This window comes from Thalassophryne amazonica, chromosome 6, assembly GCF_902500255.1.
Source record: "Thalassophryne amazonica chromosome 6, fThaAma1.1, whole genome shotgun sequence".
Taxonomy (NCBI): domain Eukaryota; kingdom Metazoa; phylum Chordata; class Actinopteri; order Batrachoidiformes; family Batrachoididae; genus Thalassophryne; species Thalassophryne amazonica.
Window position 1 is genome coordinate 38,301,937 of NC_047108.1, and position 23,784 is coordinate 38,325,720.

Consider the following 23,784-nt stretch of genomic DNA (forward strand, 5'->3'; position numbering starts at 1 on the left):
AGTGCATGCTGATTACAAATGGATCAGAAAAGTCTGCAAATTTACAGCACAAAGTCAATAAAAGAGGAAATTGTTCAGCTTACCTTTGATTTGGAGGTGACTATTGCAGAAAGAAAAGCTTGTTGAGGGTCAAATTAGTCCAGAATCCAGAGAACTTTAAAACTATCACGCACATCATTGCATGACACAGAGTTACAGCTGTGCAGTTGCATAAATCAGGTTTTAAATTAATTAAATAAATTATAATAAATCGTTAATTTGATAGCTTATCTATTTTTATATTTATTTTGATAGCACCTGTACCGGGATTTGTTACTGTATGTGGTTAAATGATTTTAAAAAAATGTTGAAAACATTAAAGGTTCATTCAGTAGTTCAGCGCAGTTGGAACTAAAATGGCACCATGTTCTGAGTAGGGATGAGGTTTTCCATATGGCTCAATTTATGTTTGATGCCTATCTGCTCCGCAGGGGCGCACTTTATGTTTGATTATGAAGCTATGACTGCACACTGAAACTGATTGATAATGAAGTATGTTTTGAGTGTTGTAAACTGTAAATGTCAGTTCGAGATTGGTGGATGTGTTGTGGCATCCCTCTGTTTATTGTTCTTTATTTTCTATGGTGTGTCTTATAAGCCCATGAGGGCTGGGCACCTGTTTGGTGTATGACACCTTGAAAATAAAAAATATCAATATCAGTATTGATAAGATTTTATCGATAGATACCATTATCGATTCGATTCCTTATCGATTCCCTTATCGATACCTCTTGTGAATTTTCTGTGTACTAAAAGTAGGCTTTACAGGTTTTCTTTGTCAACAACATTTTATTGAGTCTTAAAGTAAATAAATATGAAATTGGCCACTGGATCCTTAAACTCTGGACATAATAAACTCTCCATGGTGGATCCTTGATCTCTGGACATAAATAGAAATAAACAAAATCTGTAGTTTTTGTCAAAAGCATTTCCTTTCAGACATTACTGACATGAATGTCTTTCCATACATCTGAGCTGAGCTCTTGCAGCTGGCTGTGCTGCACGTCAAGATGCAAGTCAAAAAGAACGCAGGACGTCTCATGTTGGGAGGAAAAACAAACGTTTTAGTCGATTGTAGTTTGTCTGTATTACAACGTTTGGAAAGAGGTGACATTTTATTTAAAGCAGCAATTCATTTTGAAGTTATTAAATCTGGCCGGACTCTGTCTCGGCAGAGACCCACGGAGCGTTTGGAGCTGTGCCAATGGAACAGAGGACGATTCTCGTTTCTTGACTGCAACAGGACAAGAGTCCCAGAATCCGCACAAAAGTGACTCAAGACTGACATATTTTAATGGCTTTGAGAGGCGTTAAGTGGACTTGCCGCTTCTGAAGAGCAGCGACTCAAAGAACCAACAAGCCAGCGGATCAAAGCACTGCTTCATTGGTTAAAGCTTCAAAGTGAAGCCACGCTGCAGAAGCGGTTGATTACAGCAGTGATTCTCAACCGGGGTGCCGCGGCACCCTACGGTGCCGTGATCAATCGTCAGGGGTGCCGTGGATATTTTTCATATTCGATTATTTTTCATATTCGCGATTACCGTGAATTATTTGTTTTATCCACAAAGCATAAAATGACAGAATCTGACATCAAACGTGCTGCAGCCTCGCTCTCGTCTTAAGGCGGGACAATAACAAGGAGGCTGACGGCCGATTAAAACAGTGCCGTCTTCTTCAAAAGCCGTCTAAAATGCGGAGCTGTCGGTGTGTGTGTCTGTGCCTGTGTGTGCGCGCGCGGGGAGTTAACAGGCTGCAGACTGCGAGGGAGGGGGTGGGTGAGGGAGATTCCTGAATGCAGGAGCGACACGTTCAGTGAGCAGCAAGCGCGGAGCAGAGAGGATTTTAACCCGAGTGAACATTAACAAAACGGAAACATGAAGCTGCCTTTACTTCTCTCTGAACTTTCTCTAAAGGTGTGATTCTGCCGTTACCGTCCTGTTCACACCACGTGCGCGTCATATGCTGAATTTATGAGATCATGAGATGAAATAAACGGTCAAATATATTTAAAAACATATTTAAAAAATGAGAATATATGAATGAACTGAGCCACACAAAAAAAAACAATGTTCAGACGCAGAGATCACAAAAAGCAGGTGAGAACTCTGAACTTTAACAGCTGTTATTTTCCAAAGGTATTTATTTGTTCAATCTTGAGCTTAATGCAGTGTTTAAGCACAAAACGTGACTGATGAGGAGAAACAATTTCAGAAATGCAACAGAAACAACCACAAATCAGAAAAAGTTGGGACTGTATGTAAAATGAAGATAAAAATAAAAATGTTGCACCATTCCCAGTTTCTCCACTCACAGAAGTCAAACGTTCTTCCAGAGTTGTGTAATTATACTACAATAGTAGAATATAAAGAAGGGGAAAAAAGAAAAAAAATAGACAATATATTCGTCAATCGCAATTATTTGTCTGACAATCGTCTCCAGAAATTCCTAATTGTGACAGCCCTACTTGAGATCAGAGCGCAAAATGCTTGAGGATTTTCGAAATGCGGTGTTTTCTGTATCGATTTTCTATTGCGATAATTGGGTTTTGCGCAAAACCAGAGGTAATAGCATTATAATATTATTTTGGTTGGTGGTGTGCCGCAGGATTTTGTAAATATAAAAAGGGTGCCACGGCTCAAAAAAGGTTGAAAATCACTGGATTACAGAGCCGCTGCAGGTTCTGTAATCAACGTAGAGAAATGATCATTTTCCTGACAAACACCCTCAAAAACAACGGCTGCTATGAAGGACCGATAAGGGAATCGTTAAGCAAAAAGGCTATTGATGTTGGTGGATCAAATCAATTCTTAACGATACCCGAAAACAACCAGTTATCAATATGCAACCCTAGTTCTGAGTTGACGCCACACTCTCTCATCAAGGCACTCTAGTGCAGACAGAACTCACCATATCTTGGTTTCTGAAAAACAACCCAGCTTTATCTGTCTTGCTCTCAAACCTGTGACAAACTGATCAAATCATTATCAGCTTTTCAACCACATCCTCTACAGTCAAGAAACTAAACTCCTTTTCCAGTAACAATTTCATATCCTGCTTGTGCTTCAGCATGTTGTCAGGTCTACCCAGTGTGGAACTCTGCATGTGCACATCTTAAAGATGAGAAGGACAGCTTGAGAAAAATTAAATGTTTTAACTGTTTTTTTTTTTTGTTTGTTTGTTTTTTTGGTAGGAGGGGCAGCACAGTGGCTTAGTGGTTAGCACTGTTGCCTCACAGCAAGACATTCATGGGATCAATTCCCATCTGTGGCCTTTCTGTGTGGAGTTTGCGTGTTCTCCCCGTGTTTACGTGGGTTTCCTCCAAGTGCGCCGGCTTCCTCCCACATCTAAAGACATGCAGGTTAGGTGAACTGAAAACTTTAAATTGTCCGTAAGTGTGCATGCGGGTGTGAATGTGTTTGTTTGTCGATATGTGGCCCTGTGACACACTGGTGTCCTGTCCAGGGTATACCCCACCTCACGCCCTATGACAGCTGGGATAGGCTCCAGCCCCACTGTGACTCTTAATTGGAGTAAACCCTGGTCTGTATGGAAAAAACACCACGTAGACACTGAAATAATGCAAACCTAAAAACACCAATTTTCAAGTCTCTTAGAAAAGTCTTGTTGCTATTCCTGGTACTTTGATTGGAAATAAGAAGCATCTTTGTGTGGAGACCCTGAAATTTATGTAAAGTACAGAGCAGAGTATCTGCTGAAGACCTGGACGAAGGCTTGTATCGTGATGGATATGCAATGGGTGTCGAACACGAGATAAGGTGTTCCTCATTGGTAATAAGGAAGGAATTCCCACATCTGTGCTACTGAAAATAAAGTTGCAAAATGATTCCCACATGGTCACTCTTCAATTCACACATTTCTCCAATCTACATGAATAGATGTCCATACTACACATCACAGTTGTTAACATTTTCCTCTTTTCCAAGGTTTTGAATTTAATTTTGCGTAGACCGTTGTTGCACTCTCAGTGCACATGCTTAGTAGTGTGTAAATTTTGTGTGACTAAGCATGAGCTCCCAGCTCCGCTGTTGGCATGGGAGGCGTGAATTGCCGATTCATACAAAACATGTACAAGTAACGGCTCTCGCAGCTTATGCCACCGGGCATTGTTGTACTATGATGCCCATGATCCAAAAAAGGGCTAAAACAGGATGAAAGGGATCAATCCGGCTTACCTCCTAACAGGCTGGTTTATAATGTGCAGACCTGGCAACCCGCCTCAAAACGAAAGTAAATTTAGCCCTCAGCCAAAAGTTCAAGTGCTTTCAGTGCATATTTTACTGTTTCTAAACCAGTGGTGTCCAACAACATTCCAGAAAGGCCAAGAGGGTGCAAGTTTTCTTTGCAACTGCGGACTCCACCAGGCGATTTCACGTCACTGATGAACTCATCCCATTTGCGCAAAGTGATGATAATCAGTGAAATTACCTGGTGGAGTCAGCAGTTGCAAAGAAAACTTGCACCCTCTCTGCCTTTCTGGAATGTCGTTGGACACCACAGTTCTAAATACTTGAAAAATACTGAGTTGGTGTTCTCTTTTTACGACGACTGGAGCAGTACACTAATGTTTTTGATGAATGATTGGAACGTTGCGTCATAGCATTCTGCTATCTGCCTGACAGTGCTTCCTGATGGAAAGGTCTGCTGTTTTTCTGGGGCCTTCCTCCCAAACACAGCTACCTTGATTCAAAGCACGTTTGAATCAAGACATTAAATGTAGTTTCACACAAGCTATATTTATTTTCCCAAATAGAGCTGTGACAAAAATGTACACACAGCGCGTACAGGATTACACCCGACAGTGCCAATGTTATCTATTAAATATCATCTTACTGGTCCGATTGTCACGTCAGACACTTTTAAGGAACTTTGTCCACCTTCCTTTGGGAAAGTTACAGGCATTTGTCGCAGTGTTATGTACAGATTCAGTCATATCCGTATAGTTACATCAATCAATCAATCACATTTTTTTATATAGCGCCAAATCACAACAAACAGTTGCCCCAAGGCACTTTATATTGTAAGGCAAGGCCATACAATAATTATGTAAAACCCCAACGGTCAAAACGACCCCCTGTGAGCAAGCACTTGGCTACAGTGGGAAGGAAAAACTCCCTTTTAACAGGAAGAAACCTCCAGCAGAACCAGGCTCAGGGAGGGGCAGTCTTCTGCTGGGACTGGTTGGGGCTGAGGGAGAGAACCAGGAAAAAGACATGCTGTGGAGGGGAGCAGAGATCGATCACTAATGATTAAATGCAGAGTGGTGCATACAGAGCAAAAAGAGAAAGAAACAGTGCATCATGGGAACCCCCCAGCAGTCTACGTCTATAGCAGCATAACTAAGGGATGGTTCAGGGTCACCTGATCCAGCCCTAACTATAAGCTTTAGCAAAAAGGAAAGTTTTAAGCCTAATCTTAAAAGTAGAGAGGGTGTCTGTCTCCCTGATCTGAATTGGGAGCTGGTTCCACAGGAGAGGAGCCTGAAAGCTGAAGGCTCTGCCTCCCATTCTACTCTTACAAACCCTAGGAACTACAAGTAAGCCTGCAGTCTGAGAGCGAAGCGCTCTATTGGGGTGATATGGTACTACGAGGTCCCTAAGATAAGATGGGACCTGATTATTCAAAACCTTATAAGAAGAATTTTAAATTCTATTCTAGAATTAACAGGAAGCCAATGAAGAGAGGCCAATATGGGTGAGATATGCTCTCTCCTTCTAGTCCCTGTCAGTACTCTAGCTGCAGCATTTTGAATCAATCAATCAATCAATTTTTTTATATAGCGCCAAATTACAACAAACAGTTGCCCCAAGGCGCAACTGAAGGCTTTTTAGGGAACTTTTAGGACAACCTGATAATAATGAATTACAATAGTCCAGCCTAGAGGAAATAAATGCATGAATTAGTTTTTCAGCATCACTCTGAGACAAGACCTTTCTGATTTTAGAGATATTGCGTAAATGCAAAAAAGCAGTCCTACATATTTGTTTAATATGCGCTTTGAATGACATATCCTGATCAAAAATGACTCCAAGATTTCTCACAGTATTACTAGAGGTCAGGGTAATGCCATCCAGAGTAAGGATCTGGTTAGACACCATGTTTCTAAGATTTGTGGGGCCAAGTACAATAACTTCAGTTTTATCTGAGTTTAAAAGCAGGAAATTAGAGGTCATCCATGTCTTTATGTCTGTAAGACAATCCTGCAGTTTAGCTAATTGGTGTGTGTCCTCTGGCTTCATGGATAGATAAAGCTGGGTATCATCTGCGTAACAATGAAAATTTAAGCAATACCGTCTAATAATACTGCCTAAGGGAAGCATGTATAAAGTGAATAAAGTTGGTCCTAGCACAGAACCTTGTGGAACTCCATAATTAGACTTTAGTCTGTGAAGAAGATTCCCCATTTACATGAACAAATTGTAATCTATTAGACAAATATGATTCAAACCACCGCAGCGCAGTGCCTTTAATACCTATGGCATGCTCTAATCTCTGTAATAAAATTTTATGGTCAACAGTATCAAAAGCAGCACTGAGGTCTAACAGAACAAGCACAGAGATGAGTCCACTGTCCGAGGCCATAAGAAGATCATTTGTAACCTTCACTAATGCTGTTTCTGTACTATGATGAATTCTAAAACCTGACTGAAACTCTTCAAATAGACCATTCCTCTGCAGATGATCAGTTAGCTGTTTTACAACTACCCTTTCAAGAATTTTTGAGAGAAAAGGAAGGTTGGAAATTGGCCTATAATTAGCTAAGATAGCTGGGTCAAGTGATGGCTTTTTAAGTAATGGTTTAATTACTGCCACCTTAAAAGCCTGTGGTACATAGCCAACTAACAAAGATAGATTGATCATATTTAAGATCGAAGCATTAAATAATGGTAGGGCTTCCTTGAGCAGCCTGGTAGGAATGGGGTCTAATAAACATGTTGATGGTTTGGATGAAGTAACTAATGAAAATAACTCAGACAGAACAATCGGAGAGAAAGAGTCTAACCAAATACCGGCATCACTGAAAGCAGCCAAAGATAACGATACGTCTTTGGGATGGTTATGAGTAATTTTTTCTCTAATAGTTAAAATTTTGTTAGCAAAGAAAGTCATGAAGTCATTACTAGTTAAAGTTAATGGAATACTCAGCTCAATAGAGCTCTGACTCTTTGTCAGCCTGGCAAACAGACTCTTTTTCCAGGCTAAGTGAAGATCTTCTAAATTAGTGAGACGCCATTTCCTCTCCAACTTACGGGTTATCTGCTTTAAGCTACGAGTTTGTGAGTTATACCACGGAGTCAGGCACTTCTGATTTAAATTTCTCTTTTTTAGAGGAGCTACAGCATCCAAAGTTGTCTTCAATGAGGATGTAAAACTATTGACGAGATACTCTATCTCACTTACAGAGTTTAGGTAGCTACTCTGCACTGTGTTGGTATATGGCATTAGAGAACATAAAGAAGGAATCATATCCTTCTACATGGAGGATGCATGCCCGCATTAAAAAGGCACTGCTCCCCATGGCTTTCTACATGAGTGATTTGTGGAGTACTCAGAGCACATACACCAAACAATGAAACAATGGTGTATTAGGACAACTATAAACTTAAAATACATTCCATAGCAACATATGTACTTGTATTACAGTTGTCAAAAAATGATTAAAGGATTCATATCATCAGTGCCAATTTTACCTAATCTGCTAGTATTAAAAATGAAATCTGGCCAAAGAAAAAAGTCATGGAGCAGTGTTGGATATGAGGAGACTGCACTGTGTCAACATTTAAATGCTGTACGGTTTTGAAGCCATGATTTCCAGGTCCAAACAAATAAAAAAACAGTGCTTCATGGCACCTAAATGAAGTGAAAGACAACGAGCCATAATGCATCATTACAGTTGGTAATTAAAATGAAAGCGGACCTAAAAAAAAGTCAGACAGTGGCGTTGGATATGATGAGATAAAGTGTCTCATTTAAGTGTCATCTGGTGTTGAAGCCTTGACTTCCACATCTGAAGTGAATTAAGAACCAGTTGCTTCATAGCACCTCAGTAGAGTCAGAGGTAGCCAGCCATGATGCAACATTACCGTTGGCAATATAAATGAAAGCTGGCCAACTAAAGTCTCAGAGGGATGTGAGAAATGATGAGACTGCACTGTTAGTCAATTAAGTGTAGTGTGTTGTCAAAACTGATTTTCAGCTTCATTCTAATGCTGGGTTTAAGACAACCCAGGACCCCCAAAGTCCCTTCCGTTAGTCAAACACACACACACACACACACGTTCCTGTATTTTTGTTTTGCACCACACAAGATAACTTATTTACTTAAATGCCCCTTGTGGTTTTCTTCTCACAGAGGTATTGAAAATGGTACAGAAAAAGTCATGTCCTCCCCTTTAAGATAAATTTTAGCTTGCAAGCTTGGAATGGTCACCCAGGATATGCATTATTGTGCTCACTAAAATAAAAAACCTAAAAAGTAAGGCAATATTAGATGTTGCTAAGCTAACTGTCTACAACAACCAAAGCTGCATAAGAATATGGAAATCTATAGCATGCAATCCTATAGGACAGTTTCCATGACAGAAAGGAAATAAATAGCTAAATTAGCAAGGTTAGATTTACTTAAAAAAATATCAATCTTAAAGTGGCATTTAGAGTGCCAGACTACATGAAATTGCTTCATTTTATTTTAAAATTGTTTTTCAAAGTTTTCTGCAACTGCGGTGTGCAAACATGGAAATCAAGGCAAATACATCCTGAGGAGTACACAAAATGCTTAATGTCAAGGTCCGAAGAGGTCAGGTGGGAAAAAAAAGGTCTAAATTTAGATCAGGTCTAAATAAATAATAAATAAATAAAAAAAATCAGTGGCTCGACTATGCACCCAACTGTATTACTAGTGTGCAAAGGTTTGAGGGAGTGTCCAATTTTGTCAGTGTAAAATAGATAAATCTGACTTTCAAACACAGACTGATTTAAAAAAAAAAAAAAAAGTGAAATATGGTCATATTATTTCATTTTTATACCCACAATGTTTCCATAAAATTTGTATTTTTCCAATATATAAGTGTGCAGATGGAAATTTGACCTTGACCGATCCCTACCAAAGTCAAATTACTTATGTCCAATGTTTCCCCGTTAGGTCTGACTGGAATATGATGAAAGTTTAAATATATATATACAAATATACTTACAAAGACATGTAGGCAATCACAAGAACACATTTAAAAAAGGTGAAATATGGGCATATTTTATATTTCATGTTTGTACCTACAATATTCTAGCACTTTCTTTGCAGTTACTACATATAATTTAAGTTTGAGAAATCTGGTGTCCTTCTGATGAAGCTGTCTTCAGAGCCACATATGGATGGACCCTGTCTGGGCTTCAGAGTGCAGACACACAGACCCGCAGTGTCCACAGCGCCGCCACCAGGCTCGCGTATGTCAGTGCACCGGCTCCAGATGTAAAATGGAAAAAGCACTCACAACAGTTGGCAAGTTCCCCTTTTTCGGGTTTAAAGCCAGACACCGAGGCCTAAGTTGGTCTGACCCACTGAGTATTTCACTCGGTGTAAAAACCAAACCGGATCTGCTGCTGACATCAATCATGTCTTTTTTTTTTTTTTTTTTTGGAGGACGGGCCCGATTGGAGTTCAAAACCTTGAACCCACAGACTCTCACTAATCTCACGGCTCTGACACAAAAACCAAAACCCCTTGTGTCCGGTAAAGCAGCGGCTCGGTCCTCTTAAATCCAGCTACAGCTCCATTGTTGCCATTCAGTGATGCTAAAGCGTCGAGAAATATGCTAGGTAGCTCAGTGTCGGCATTCCTGCAAAGGTCTCGAGCCAGCGAACATGCGGCCACACAAAAAACCCCATTTGAGCAAAAACTCACCTCATTTGGTTGAATATTGCCGCAGACGACGATGTCGTGCCATATGAAAGAAGTCAAACAGCTGTTGGTTTGATTTTAGCGGCGCGCTCGCTGCAGCCGCTCTCCTCGGTGTTCGGCGGCTGGAGGAAAAGTGATGTCATTGCTTCAAACTGCTTTACCCGCCCCACTTCTCCTCAGACAACACCGCTTATTAAACATCGACTTTAAAGGGCTCACATCCTCAAAAGTTTTCCTTTTCATTACATATGGTTGGTGTTTCACGTTAAACATTCTCAAAGTCTCTAATTTTTATTTCATTGCATGAAGGAATTGTTTCCGCTGGCTTTCCATTACCGAGGTGCGCAAACGTTGAGCGATATTTTCAGAATATCGACAAAGCAGATGGTTCTCTGTTCTTGGCATTGTCATTTCTGTGAGGACCTCATAGTGCAGCAGAGAAGAGAATATTTAGAGGGGAATCCTGCAAATGGTGATAAAAGCATCAAATTCAGCAGAAATACTCCTCAGACAATAGATCGGCCACTTGACTTTTCAATCGGTGGTCAGGTAGGGGTCAATTGAAGAATTACACAGGTCAAAATTAAAAGATGCTCCAATCATAGTCAGAAATATTCCACATTATTTGCCTGATCATAAAGATTCCAAAAAGGTATAGTTTGGACTATCTGACTGAATTCTATGGAGTTATGGGATAAAAACAGCAAGAATGGTGACAAAGGTCAGGTTCATTTTGTACAGGGTTCAAAAGTTAAAGTTGCTCCAATTTTGGTAAAAAGTGATGCAAATTACTAGTTAACACGGTTTTTAAAAGGAATAGTTTGGACCGTGTATCATTCTTACTTATCAGGTTACGGGGTAACATATGTCACATGTCATAGAATCCAATAGACGCAGACCTTGTTTGACCTTTACTTTGGAGACCAAGCATTCAACACTGTCAAAACTATTCCATGTATTAATCCTATTAGCGCAACCAATAATTTGCATGACTTTTACCAGAAAATTCAAGTGGCCAATCATTTTTTTCAAAAGAGGAGTGTCTAGGGGGTATTTCTGCCAAATTTGATGCTTTTGTCACCATTTGCATGATAGTGCAGCAGATAAGTGATACAATCAGAGGAACTGTAAATTTAATAGTCATGGGGACAGAATGGTATAAGCCCTGCTAAACATGGCCATAACGTCATCTTTCATATTATTTAACAAGTTCTCCCTCTCCTATCCTTATGAGGAGCTCAGCACTCCCCCTGCTTTCGGTGCACATGCATCATTTCTGAGTGTCAGCAGCAATTCACCGATTGCCTAGTTTCTGCTTAAAACTGCGCTCCAGTCATCATCTGTCTCAGCGACAGATATCTGAAGCTTTTGTGCAACAATCAGTTCCACATAAATTCAGCAATAATTCATAATAAAAGACAGGGGAGCACAACGCAGCACGTCTGAGCCTAACTATGAGTCTGACTGAGTCTCACTCTACACTCAAAGTGATCAAAGGGAATTGTTGGGAAGGTGTCGTAGCACGGACCCACAACAGGGGGCGCAAATGAACGGACAATGAGTAAGCCAAAAGGTAACAATTTAATGTTGTGACAACACACAAAATTTGTAAAGCCAATTAACACCAGGTGACGTGTGGGCAGGCTCGAAGATAGAAGACCCCCGACGAGAGAGAAGCCGCGTCCCACACGGCCTCCACCACCAACGGTCTGAAGAACACCGGAGCCGCCAAGTCCCGCGTCCCCAGGTGACCTCTGTCTTCGGCTGTCGACCCTGGTACTGCTGGCAGGAAGCAGAGACAAGATGAATGAGTGTGAGTCCGCACACTCAGTGGTCCACGGTCTGTACACAGTTAGGAGGGGGAACCTCCACCTCCAATCACACACTCGTGCAGCTCTTGATTAACCACTTATCTGTTTGGAGAGTGAGGCGCAGTCGTCGTAGTCACGCCAAACGCCAAAATCCCAGATAAGGCAACGACCACAGGACAATGGCTGCAAATGAGATCTAGATTAGTACACAACGTGTCAGTCAGCAGAGAAATTACCTCTTGGTAGTCGATTTCTCGGCGGGGAGGTGGAGTTGCAGTCCGGCTTAAGTAGTGGTGTAGATGAGTGACAGCTGGTGTGATGAGTGACTGCTGTCATTTCCTCTGGGTCTGGCGCCCTCTCGTGCTTGGAGCCCGCACTCGCACTCCAAGCAGGGCGCCCTCTGGTGGTAGTGGGCCAGCAGTACCTCCTCTTCAGCGGCCCACATAACAGGAATAATATGATTATTAACCATCAGATGTCAAAGTAAAACATCTTAAATCATTTTAAAGTCAGTTGTAAGCAGAAACAAGGCAGTTTGAAGCAGAAACGAGGTGATAATCTGTTAATCGCTGCTAACACTCCGACATGACGATGTGAGGAGCTCAGCACTCCACCTTCTGAGCACTCCGTGTTGATGTTGTAACACTTTATATATGTGACCTGTAATAGTGCCATTTCCAATGCCGTTGTTCAAACAAAAGACGGAAAAACCACAGAGTACAAATGTTTTTGCAATATTTGAGAGTTTTTTTCCCCCAAATACAAGTGTTTCCAATACGCAAATGTACAACTTGCTATTTCAATTTGCACAATTTGGAGGGTAACGCAGAGCCAAGGCATCCAGACACATGGTACCTCATCAGCTTTTTAATTTTTTTTTAAATCTACTGTCCCAGTGGCAGATCTAGAAGAGGGGGTGCAACCACCCCACCCCATCTCCCATCTCCCAAGCCACTGATTAAATGTGTGATAAAATATGGGAAAGGTTTTACATGAACAAAGTTTGGTTGATGAACGCTGCTTACTCTAGTAGCTCATGGTGGTTTTGTATGCACTTGTGTCCAGAGCTCAACTCTAGACATACAAACATACATAGCATAGTTCTGCATGCAGAACTGGAGAATTCCCAGTGTTTAAAAGTGTGCATTCAAATTGATGACTAAAGAAACAGTATTTAACTTCCCAGACTGCCTTAGAATGCAGGAACAGTACTAGATTTTTTTATTTTTAAATTCAGTGGCATGCCACCAAATGGCCCTACCCCCTTTGCATCTGCCCTTCCATCATCACATAATGTCAATGTGAGTGGTGTGATGCATTTGTTTGTCCCAGGAGAGCGGAAGCCTACTCAAAATAGAGTGCCAAGGGCCTTGTGGGTTACCGGTTCAATTAAAGCCCAAGGCAAAATAGCCTCAAAAATAGGCCTATGAAACCCGAGATGATTCATAAAATCAGGATCACAGGTGAAATCCAGATCAATGCCACAGAAAAAAAAAGACAAAAATTAATGCAAATGTCCACATCCAGACTCAGTTATGGCATCGATACACTTCCCACCAAATTATCTTTTGTCATATTTTCAATGTTGCAGGGATCGAGCACTATGCCACTTATTAGTTTGTTCTGTAAGACGGCTTGGTGAAGTGGTCCCTCTGACTATAATCCGTAGGGGTGATATCAGATATTTGACAGCATTGATATCACTACTTCCTATCTAGGCGTTGTCTGGGAAGTTATGACGGATAATACAGTGAATGCACGACACTGATCAGTGTATTTTCTCACACGTACAATTGTGTATAACAAAGTCATTGGACACACTGGGGGGAATATGCTCAAAAGAATATTTAAAAGTCCAAAAAGGCTCCTGTTCAACGACAACGCTCTTGTAGGTTACCAGTTAAAACTTGGCACAAACGAATCTACACATTTCATCTATGGACAGGAACAGTATCATTGTATGGTCATGTCAATTTAAGAGAACAGTTACTTGATAGTGTTTGAGAAAACTGCCCTCAGATGTTCAAAATGGATATTTTCAGCCTAAAAATGGCCACCATTTCCAAATGAAGGAATCTATGCAGATACGTCTGGGACAGAAACAATGTTAAGGACTAATAATGTGCCCTTGTTATATTAAAAAAAAAGTTATCGGACAGTTTTTGAGAAAATTGGGTCCAAACACCCAAATTGTCTGTTTTTGGCATAAAATGGCTGCCATTTCCAAACAAACAAATCTATGACTATAATTTTTTGACGTGAAATATGTCAGCGACCCATATTACGCCCTCAACAAATTAGAAAAGGTTATGAATTTTTGAGAAAATTGCCTTTAAGTGCTCAAAATGCCTATTTTCAGCATAAAAATGGCCACCATTTCCAAACGAACAAATGTGATTTTAGATGGGAACAATGTCAATGACCCATATTACGCCCTTGCCAAATTAGAAAAAAGTAATCAGACAGTTTGTGAGATATCGCAATAAACAGATGTCGACGCAGATGACTATGGCGGACGCCACGCCATAACACAGGGTTAGGGTTAGTGGCCTATAGGCCGGTAAACCCCCCCCCAAAAAAAACTTAATTTCAATATCTCATGTAGTTCCTGAGACATTGTCATCAATGTATTTTCAATGATGGTCTGTGATTTGCCGTTGGCCTTTGACTGATGACCTGGTATCATGACCTGTGTTGTGAGTCGACAATCCATTGAATTCATTCAGCAAATCTGACTGAAATTGTTTGGCATTTTGAAGTTATAGCTCTTTCCGTGAGGCTAAAAGCACCTCATACATAAGTAAAATGATCTTTATACGTTACTATCTTGTGACAGATGCATCTCTACAAGATGCAGTACATTTTGTAGCAGTGAGTTGCACAAATCAATGTGAACAAGGAATTGAGGTAATTGCCTGATGAGTACCTTGCTGCCGCCGGACAATGTTGCAGCTTTGCTTGATGTTATCACATGATGTCATTGATGTCAATGGTTATAAACATTTGTTAGTCCCAAGAAAGCAAAATTCTCTTCAGACAACTGCATTTGAAATTTAGATAACGCCTCTAATTTGACTTTCTACATGGAGAAACATACAGCTTTGGGGGTTTCTTCACAATCAAGACCTAGTCTGCTTCACTCCTGAGATCTGTGCCAAAATAGGTTAAAAAAAAAAAAAAGAAGAAGAAAAAAGGCAAGAATTTGGTGTACAATTTTTAATTTATTTGGAGTTTTATGAAATCAACACAAGATCAAAGTTCTACATATAGGATTAAAAATAGTCAGGTACATTACGTAGTATTTGAACAATTATTGTACTTTTGCCTCCACACCACTGCAATGGTGATGAAATAAAGTAATCAAGATGTGCCTGCAATGTAGGTTACCAGCCCTGCTACTGGAGATCACCTGTTCTGCATGTTTTATAACTCTCCCTGCCCCACCTCATGCCAAATTACTAAAGAGCTCAGCCAATCAGGAGGTGGGAAACAACAAACCTGACCAATCAGCTCTGGTTGTAGGCATGGAAACCATGTAGATGTTCCCAAGAAGCAGGGTTGGTGACCTCTGGTGTCAACCTTCAGCTTTAATTCAAGGGGTATAATAAAAATATCACTTTTACTATTTTGTTATTATGTCCATCTTGATACATCGCCCCTCCATTGTCAGAGGTCATGGGTCAAAGTTCGGGAGTTGATTTCCATTGTTGAAATTGGAACATTGGAACTTAGGTGTTCCAAAGAGGTGTCAATTTAAGTGAAGGAGGCCATAATTATAAGGAAGAAACTAAATAAGCATATCAGATCACAGAAACCTTAGCAGGATCCAAATCAACAATGTGGTATATTCTTACATAGAAGGAATGCACTGGCAAGCTAGGCAGGTATATGCATCGGCATATAGCAGGGGTAGGCAACCTGTTCCAGAAAGAGCCATGAGGGTGCAGGTTTTCTTTGCAGCCACTGACTCCACCAGGTGATTTTACTGATTAATATCACTTTGAGCAGATGGAATCAGTTAATCAGTGAAATCACCTGGTGGAGTCAGTGGCTGCAAAGAAAACCTGCACCCTCATGGCTCTTTCTGGAACAGGTTGCCTACCCCTGACATATAGACTACAGTCAAGAGTGAAGTCATGACCACAAATGCATAGGGTTTACACCACGGTAGATGATAGACTACACCAGAAAATACCTGCTATAACCTGCCTGGGGCTGGAACAAGATTTTTAGGCAGATTAACCTTTTACCCGAATGATGCAGTGGTACGCCTCAGCTGAAATTTCCATAACAATTGTTCATTTTGTGACTAAAGCACCCAATTTGGCACACATATTCTAAATTAATTGTTTATTTTCAGATGTGGACGCATACTGGAGCTGACCTCTAATTACCCACAGGGGTCAATGAAGAATTACACAGAGCTCAAAATTTAAAAATGTTCCAGTTGTATTGAAAGGTATTCCAGATTTTTTGTCTTATAAATAAGATTACAAAAACATATAGTTTGGACTAATTATGACTGAATGTTATGGATGCATGGTGTTAAATACAGCAAGAAAGGATGACAAAGGTCAATTTCAGTTTGTACAAGGATTAAAAGTTAATGTTACTCCAATTTTGGTAAAACATGATGCAAATTATTGGTTAATAAGGGTTTTAAAAAAGAATATTTTGCACAATCTGTCATGCTTAGTTATCATGTTACAGAGTAACATGTCATAGAATCCAATGGATGTCAACCTTGTTTGACCTTTTACTTTGGAGACCAAACATTCAACACAGTCAAAACTATTCATGAAGCTCACAAATACAAAATCTAAATACGCTATACGGACAATTACAGACCCATTGCTCTTGCTGTCTAAAGTACTTAAGCAAATTCTTCTGGAGAGAGTTAATACTTTATCTTTTCAGAATATCAATTTGGATTTAAAGCCATGCATAGTACTGATATGTGTATATACGTTTTAAAAGAATTATTGAGTAATTATAAAGGGAAAAAACTCTTCAATATTCTTGTGTTTCATGGATGCGTCTAAGGCATTTGATCATGTGAACCATGCAAAATTGTTCAGAAAATTGAGTGACGCTGGCATTTCCAAATCCATAGTGAGGCTGAAATGGGGTGATTGTATATCTTTGCCTTTCTAGGTCAGCAATGGAGACAAACAAGGGAGCATTTTGTCTCCAATTTTATTTAATTTTTACATGAATGGTCTGTCTGAACAGCTGAATGGGTGTAGAACTGGCTGTGTGGTTGGGGATACAGTGGTGAACCATCTGATGTATGCTGATGACTATGTTTTGTTCAGTCCCAGTTCCGCTGGGCTACAGCAATTGTTGAATGTGTGTGCCATGTATGGAGAAAAACATGACATAAAATACAATGATATGAAAAGTATGATTATGATTGCCAGAACAAATGATGACAAACATTTGTTTTTTCCTGATTTTACCCTGGTAGGTCATGTGCTGAATGTATGTAATCAGGTGAGGTATCTTGGTCATGTACGCTATATGTCAGAGCAAACACATTATTTCGAAAATTTGGCTGCTGCTCCGACGAAGTGAAGCTGGCTTTGTTTAAAGCATTTTGTACACCTCTGTACACTGCACATCTGTGGATAAAGTATAAGAAAGTGAGCCTTCAGATACTACAGGTGGCTTATAATGACTCTTTGAGAATTTTATTAAAAAGGCCCCGGTGGACCAGCGCCACTGAAATGTTTGTGATGGCAACACTCTCCAAGCCATTTTAAGAACAATGATATTTAGGTTCATCTCTCGTTTAAACAACTGATAATAAGATTGTTTTAAACTGATTAATATTTCCTACAGTGCCACACGGTATACGTCACAGATTTGGAAACACTGGTATAAGTGTCTTTTTATTCAGGGTGTCTAGTGTCCCCATATTATTTATTTTTCTTCTTTGTTGTTGTTGTTATGTATGGTGTTTTGTTTCTTTTATCTGGACCCTGAGTCTGTTATAAAGTCTATCTAGCTATCTATCTATTCCATTTATTAATCCTATTAGCTCAATAATTTGTATCACTTTATTACCAAAATTGGTGCAACTTTAACTTTTGTACAAACTGAAACTGACCTTTGTCACTGTTTTTGCTGTTTTACTCCATAACATAGAATAGAACAGAGCCTTTATTGTCATTGCACACGTACGTACGTAAAAGTTTGGGCACCCCAGATGATTCCATGATTTTCCTTTATAAATCATTGGTTGTTTGGATCAGAAATTTCAGTTAAATATATCATATAGCGGACAAACACAGTGATATTTGAGAAGTGAAGTTTACAGTATTTACAGAAAGTGTGCAATAATTCTTTAAACAAAATTAGGCAGGTGCATAAATTTGGGCACCCCAACAGAAAAAAATACATCAATATTTAGTAGATCCTCCTTTTGCAGAAATATCAACCTCTAAACGCTTCCTATAGCTTCCAATGAGAGTCTGGATTCTGGTTGAAGGTATTTTGGACCATTCTTCTTTACAAAACATCTCAAGTTTGTTGGTTTCCGAGCATGGACAGCCTGCTTAAAATCACACCACAAATTTTCAATAATATTCAAGTCTGGGGACTGAGATGGCCATTCCAGAATGTTGTACTTGTTCCTCTGCATGAATGCCTTAGTAGATATTTACTTTTTTGAGCAGTGTAGGGTCGTTGTCCTGTTGAAAGATTTAGCCTGGCGCAACTTCAACTTTGTCACTGATTCATGAACATTGTTCTCAAGAATCTACTGATACTGACTGGAATCCATGTGGCCCTCAACTTTAACAAGATTCCCAGTACCTGCACTGGCCACACAGCATGATGGAACCACCTCCAAATTTTACTGTCGGTAGCAAGTGTTTTTCTTGGAATGCAGTGTTCTTTTTCAGCCATGCATACCGCCTCTCGTTATGTCCATATAACTCAATTTTACTTTCATCAGTCCACAGCACCTTATTCCAAAATGAAGCTGGCTTGTCCAAATGTTTTAGCATACCTCAAGCGACTCTGTTTGTGGTGTGTACGTAGAAAAGGCTTCCTGTGCATTACAGCATCATACAGCATCTCTTTGAGCAAAGTGCGCTGTATCGTTGAACGATGCAGACACTATCTGCAGCAACAGCATGTAGGTCTTTGGAGCAGGTCTGTGGGTTGACTATGACTGTTCTCACCATCCTTCACTTCAGCTTATCTGAGATTTTTCTTGGCCTGCCACTTTGGGCCTTAACTAGTACTGTGCCTGTGGTCTTCCATTTCCTCACTATGTTCCTCACACTGGAAACTGACAGCTGAAATCTCTGAGATAGCTTTTTGCCTCCTTCCCCTAAACCGCAATGTTGAACAACCTTTGTTTTCAGGTCATTTCACAGTTGTTTAGATGCTCCCACGTTGCCACTCATTAGAAGAGATGCAAAGAGGGGAAACATTTGCAAATGGCCATCTTAAATACCCTTTCACCTGATTGGAATCACCTGTGTAAGGAGGTCAAGGGTCAATGAGCTTACCAAACCAATTCTGTGTTCTAATAATTAGTGCTAAATTTATTCAAATCAATAAAATGACATGGGTGCCCAAACACTTTCTGTAAATACTAGAAACTTCATTTCATTTCTCAAATATCAGTGTGTTTGTCTGCTATATCATATATTTAACTGAAATTTCTGATCCAGACAACCAATGATTTACTCGTATAAAGAAAAATCATGAAAATTATCAGGAGTGCCCAAACGTTTGCATTAAACTATATACATACAAAGAAATTTGTCCTCTGCATTTAACCCATCCTAATTAGAGTTAGACAATCCAACCACTAGGAGCAGTGGGCAGCCACAGTCTGGCGCCCGGGGACCAACTCCAGATGTAGAGATGCTGCCTTGGTAGAGAAAGGAGCAGACCCTAAATAAGCATGTTTTGATTGTGGCCGGTAACAGGGAGAACATGCAAACTCCACACAGAAAGGCCAGGGATTGCTCCCACGACCTTGCTGTGAGGCACCAGTGCTAACCACTAATCCACCATGCCATCCTTCAGTCAAACATAAACTATACCTTTTTGGAATCATTATGGTCAGAAGAATAATATGGAATACCTTTCAATATGATTGGAACTTTTTTTTTTTTAATTTTGACCTCTATAATTCTTCATTGACCCCTGTAGGTCAAAGAGGTCAGCTCCAAGATGCCTCCACATCTGAAAATAAGCATTACTTAATTCAGAATGTGTGCAAAATTTCATGGTTTATTCACAAAAATGCACAATAATTTTGCCTACCTCCTGCACTAATGGACAGAGATGGAGAAGGAACAGTGGAGAGATGATGGTCTAGTGGTTAAGCAGCGGGCTTCAGACCAGGGAATCCTTGGTTCTAACCCCCATCTAGTTGGAAAATCCGTAAGGGCCCTGGGGCAAGGTCCTTAATCCCCAAGTTACTCCCGGTGTGTTGTGAGCGCCTTGCATGGCAGCACCCTGAGATCGGTGTGTGTGTGTGTGAGGCATTACTGTAAAGTGCTTTGAGCTTCCGATATAGATGAAAAAGCACTATATAAATGCAATTCATTTACCATTTAAAAGTTCCTGACCTGAAGTATACAGCATCATCACTAGACATGGTGGAGGCAATGTTACAGATGTATATACACCTACAACTGCCAGAACTGGGTCACTGCTGCTCAGATTCACTTGAACATTGCCAAACTGGTGCAGATGAATAATAGCCCAAAACATGGTTCCAAACCAACTCAAAGGCTTCTCAAAGTGAAGAAATGCAATGCTCTACAATAGTGAAGTTAGTCACCAGACTTCAATCCAGTAAGGCAGCTTTTCATTGACTGAAGACATACACACAAAGTATTTCTTTTGTAATGTCCATGGGTTCCAGTCTTCAGGTAGTCATTGATTTCCATCCAAATGCTAACAATAATCCTTATATTTCTGATAATTTGTCCAAGTTTGTTTTGGCCTCTGCAAAGTGAGGAACTGTCAAAAAATGGCTGCAATTCCTAAATAGTTCATATGACTTTTTTTTTTTTAAATAAAACTCATCAATTAAAGCTGAAAGTCTGCACTTCATTCACATATTGCTTCAACTCCAGTTGTACAATGTCCCTCAGCAAGTTCAACTTTGACCAGATGCTTGTGCTAGCCATTGAGCTTCTGACTTCTGGTTGGATATTTGAACACTCTTCTCTGCAGAAAGCATAAACTCCCCCCTCCACACCATTCATACATTTTGTGCAATGCACCCTGACTATACAACGGTCTCTACTACACTGGACAAGTTGGTAGCATTCTTGGGATTGAAATACCTTAACTCCTCCATAGATACCTCCAGTCATTGCAGCCAAACATCTCAATCCTAGAACATTTACGTGGTTAGCTGAAAAGATTAACTAAGTTTGAATGTGTTGAATTAAAAGTAGGGGTGTCTTTCTTGTACAGCCGTCTCAGTCCAGTGATGCAAAACTTGCAACAATGTAGTAGCTTCCAGTTCATAACATTCCTGTGCCTTGGTGGTTCCTAGGTTATTCTACACCATTTTAATCTATTTACTCTCAGCTGAGTGAGACTTTGGAAATGAGGCTACACCTCCCAAAAATCTGAATTTATCCACAATAGTTTGAACTGATGATAATCTGCACTCGTTTAGAAATGGCTCCAAGAGACATTCTCAACTTGTGTGAATCTACAGTCTTTCTCAGATCTGTACTGAAATCCATTCTCACTGTACTGTGCATACCAAAAATGCATTTGGGCAGTGTCAAACTCCACCTTATTTACATAGGGCATAATCTGAGTGTACAGGAGGGTGCAGGTGTCAAACGGGTAGTTTGGGCATGACATAAATCACCCAGGTCAGGTAGTCATTATTATCTTGAAGAAGCAGGGTGCACTGGAACCTGGCACACTATTTACAGGAGTCAAAATGACAGAATTTCTGTTAATGGATCTGACAGAAACATTTCAAAGTGCATGAGCAGACAGCAGCCAACAAGGTTAAGTTTCTTATATTTCCATAAATTTTTACTTTTATTCCATTTTTTTTCCAATTCAGTTTTGTTGCGTGTACACACGCAGTGAAACTGCTTATGTACTACATGGTGTACCTAAATGCGTCACCATGTAAAACAGCACAACTTGGACTTGACTTCAGAACAGGTTTTTGTCCCCTTAATAGCAGTACACTAGCACTGCACCTACCCACACCTCATTTTAAGACCAACACACTTGTGAAATCACGTGCTGGAGTCAGTGGCTGCAAAGAAATCCTGCACCCTCTTGGCCCTTTGTTGAATACTTTGGACACCACTGTTCTATAGTATTCGTGGCACACAAATCACAAAAATACTTTACGGAGGTGGTATTTTTTTTTAACTACTCTCACATTCAGTGAATAAATGACATGGAAAAACAGACTGAACAACTGTAGAGTTGCATGACAGAAGCATCATTTTCATAGCACTGGCCTGAAGAGACAAGTTTCTCTCTGAAGGTGACCAAAGCTTTCTGGAACTGGAGTAATTTTACTAGCAGTTTCTGTGCACATGAAACGTGGCATTTGATGAAGTGACAGTTTGAAAATTTTCATCTAGGAGCATCAAGAGACGCTGCGTCAATGTCTTGGAGGAAGTTGTCGGTGGCGTCCTCTTCCCCTCTTACCATCTCTGACACCACCTAAGTGGAAGGAGAGACAGGACCAGCTTTACTGCAAGTTCAGACGCTCTGTCGCTTTGTCTCAAGCTGTCATTTTCAGTCAAAAGATGCTTTAGTAATTTGTGCTGTCACAAGTTTAATTCCAACAGTATGCTTGTTGTCTGACACGTCACTCAAGAATGTAGAAATGCAACATAACTTTTCAAAACGTCCTTTATTGACTTGCTTCAATGACACGCAGTTGCAGCCAAACTCCAAACTGTTCATCTCAGTTTATTCAACAAAACTAAATACTGAAGGAGACAAAGCCCCTAATTGAACATTAACCTGGTCATCCATCATGGTGTCCACATCCCTTTCTGATAGCTCCGGTCCTGATGTGTCCAGATCCACCTGGTCAGGATCTTCTCCAGTTAGGAAGTCCATAGGTGCCTCAGCGATAGCCCTGATGGTCTGGTCCTCCAGAGCCAAAGCTGTGTCAAACTGCAGGGGAGATGGTGGACCCTGCATACCATCTCCTTCCACATCCAGGTCCTGAAAGAAAAAAAAAAAAGAAAGCCAATCACCATTCTGTCACTGGTAAAACTTTAAATCATATGCCTTTTCTTGTGTTCTTAAAACAAAACAACAAAAAGTCAGTGGTATTTCAAAAGAACCAAAGCATTATCTACTTTACTGTATGCAGACAGGGCAAACCCTCTGTGTATTTACCCACAGGTTTAATGAAGATATGCAATCTCAGAGGTACCAAAGCTAAAGCTAACCAGCTGGTTTCATTCAATCATATTTTTGGGGACTGTGCAGTGGTTTCTGTGATGGGTGGCATGGGGTGAGGGTATTAAAAATTATGACAGTCTTATTTCCTCAGTCATCGTAAATTAACTGGACCTAATGTCTTCATGCTACTGACAGCTGCTAAAAATGCTAATGCCGCTAACATACAAAATCATTTCACGTGATGGAAATTCTGGAGCAGACTTCTTTGATGATCTGCTGTGACAATTAACCACATATTACAGATATGTCTAATAAAAGGCTCAGAAAGGACAGACGTGTCAGCCTTGCGCAATGTCATCCGTGCCTCAGACAGAGAGAAAAAGAACAGAATCAGTTGGCCGGAAGTAACTACACCAAAGGTATGAGTTAACCAGCAATAAATAGACAGTGAAGCAGAGAGAATACTAAGGGGGAGGTGATGGTCTAGTGGTTAAGCATTGGGCTTGAGACCAGAGGATCCTTGGTTCAAATCCCAGCCTGACCGGAAAAATCACTTAAGGGCCCTTAGGCAAGGTCCTTAATCCCCTAGCTGCTCCCGGTGTGTAGTGGGCGCCTTGCATAGCAGCAGCCTCACATTGG

The 23,784-nt window shown here is 40.3% G+C and overlaps 2 protein-coding genes across 2 annotated transcripts in view; both read right to left on the reverse strand.

Moving 5' to 3' along the window:
- The window catches only part of nckap5l (NCK-associated protein 5-like), a 165,796-nt gene extending 155,712 nt beyond the window's left edge, over nt 1–10,084 (reverse strand). Inside the window, exon 1 of the mRNA XM_034172003.1 lies at nt 9,956–10,084. The gene's annotated coding sequence lies outside the window, so the exon portion shown is untranslated. The remainder of the gene's footprint in view (nt 1–9,955) is intronic.
- A 12,044-nt stretch (nt 10,085–22,128) lies between these two features.
- kansl2 (KAT8 regulatory NSL complex subunit 2) overlaps nt 22,129–23,784 on the reverse strand; it is a 70,273-nt gene continuing 68,617 nt past the window's right edge. The window contains exons 9-10 of the mRNA XM_034172007.1: nt 22,756–22,962; nt 22,129–22,449 (exon numbers count right to left, since the gene is read on the reverse strand). Of these exons, the coding sequence (XP_034027898.1) occupies nt 22,360–22,449; nt 22,756–22,962 (297 nt within the window). The 3' untranslated portion in view covers nt 22,129–22,359. The remainder of the gene's footprint in view (nt 22,450–22,755; nt 22,963–23,784) is intronic.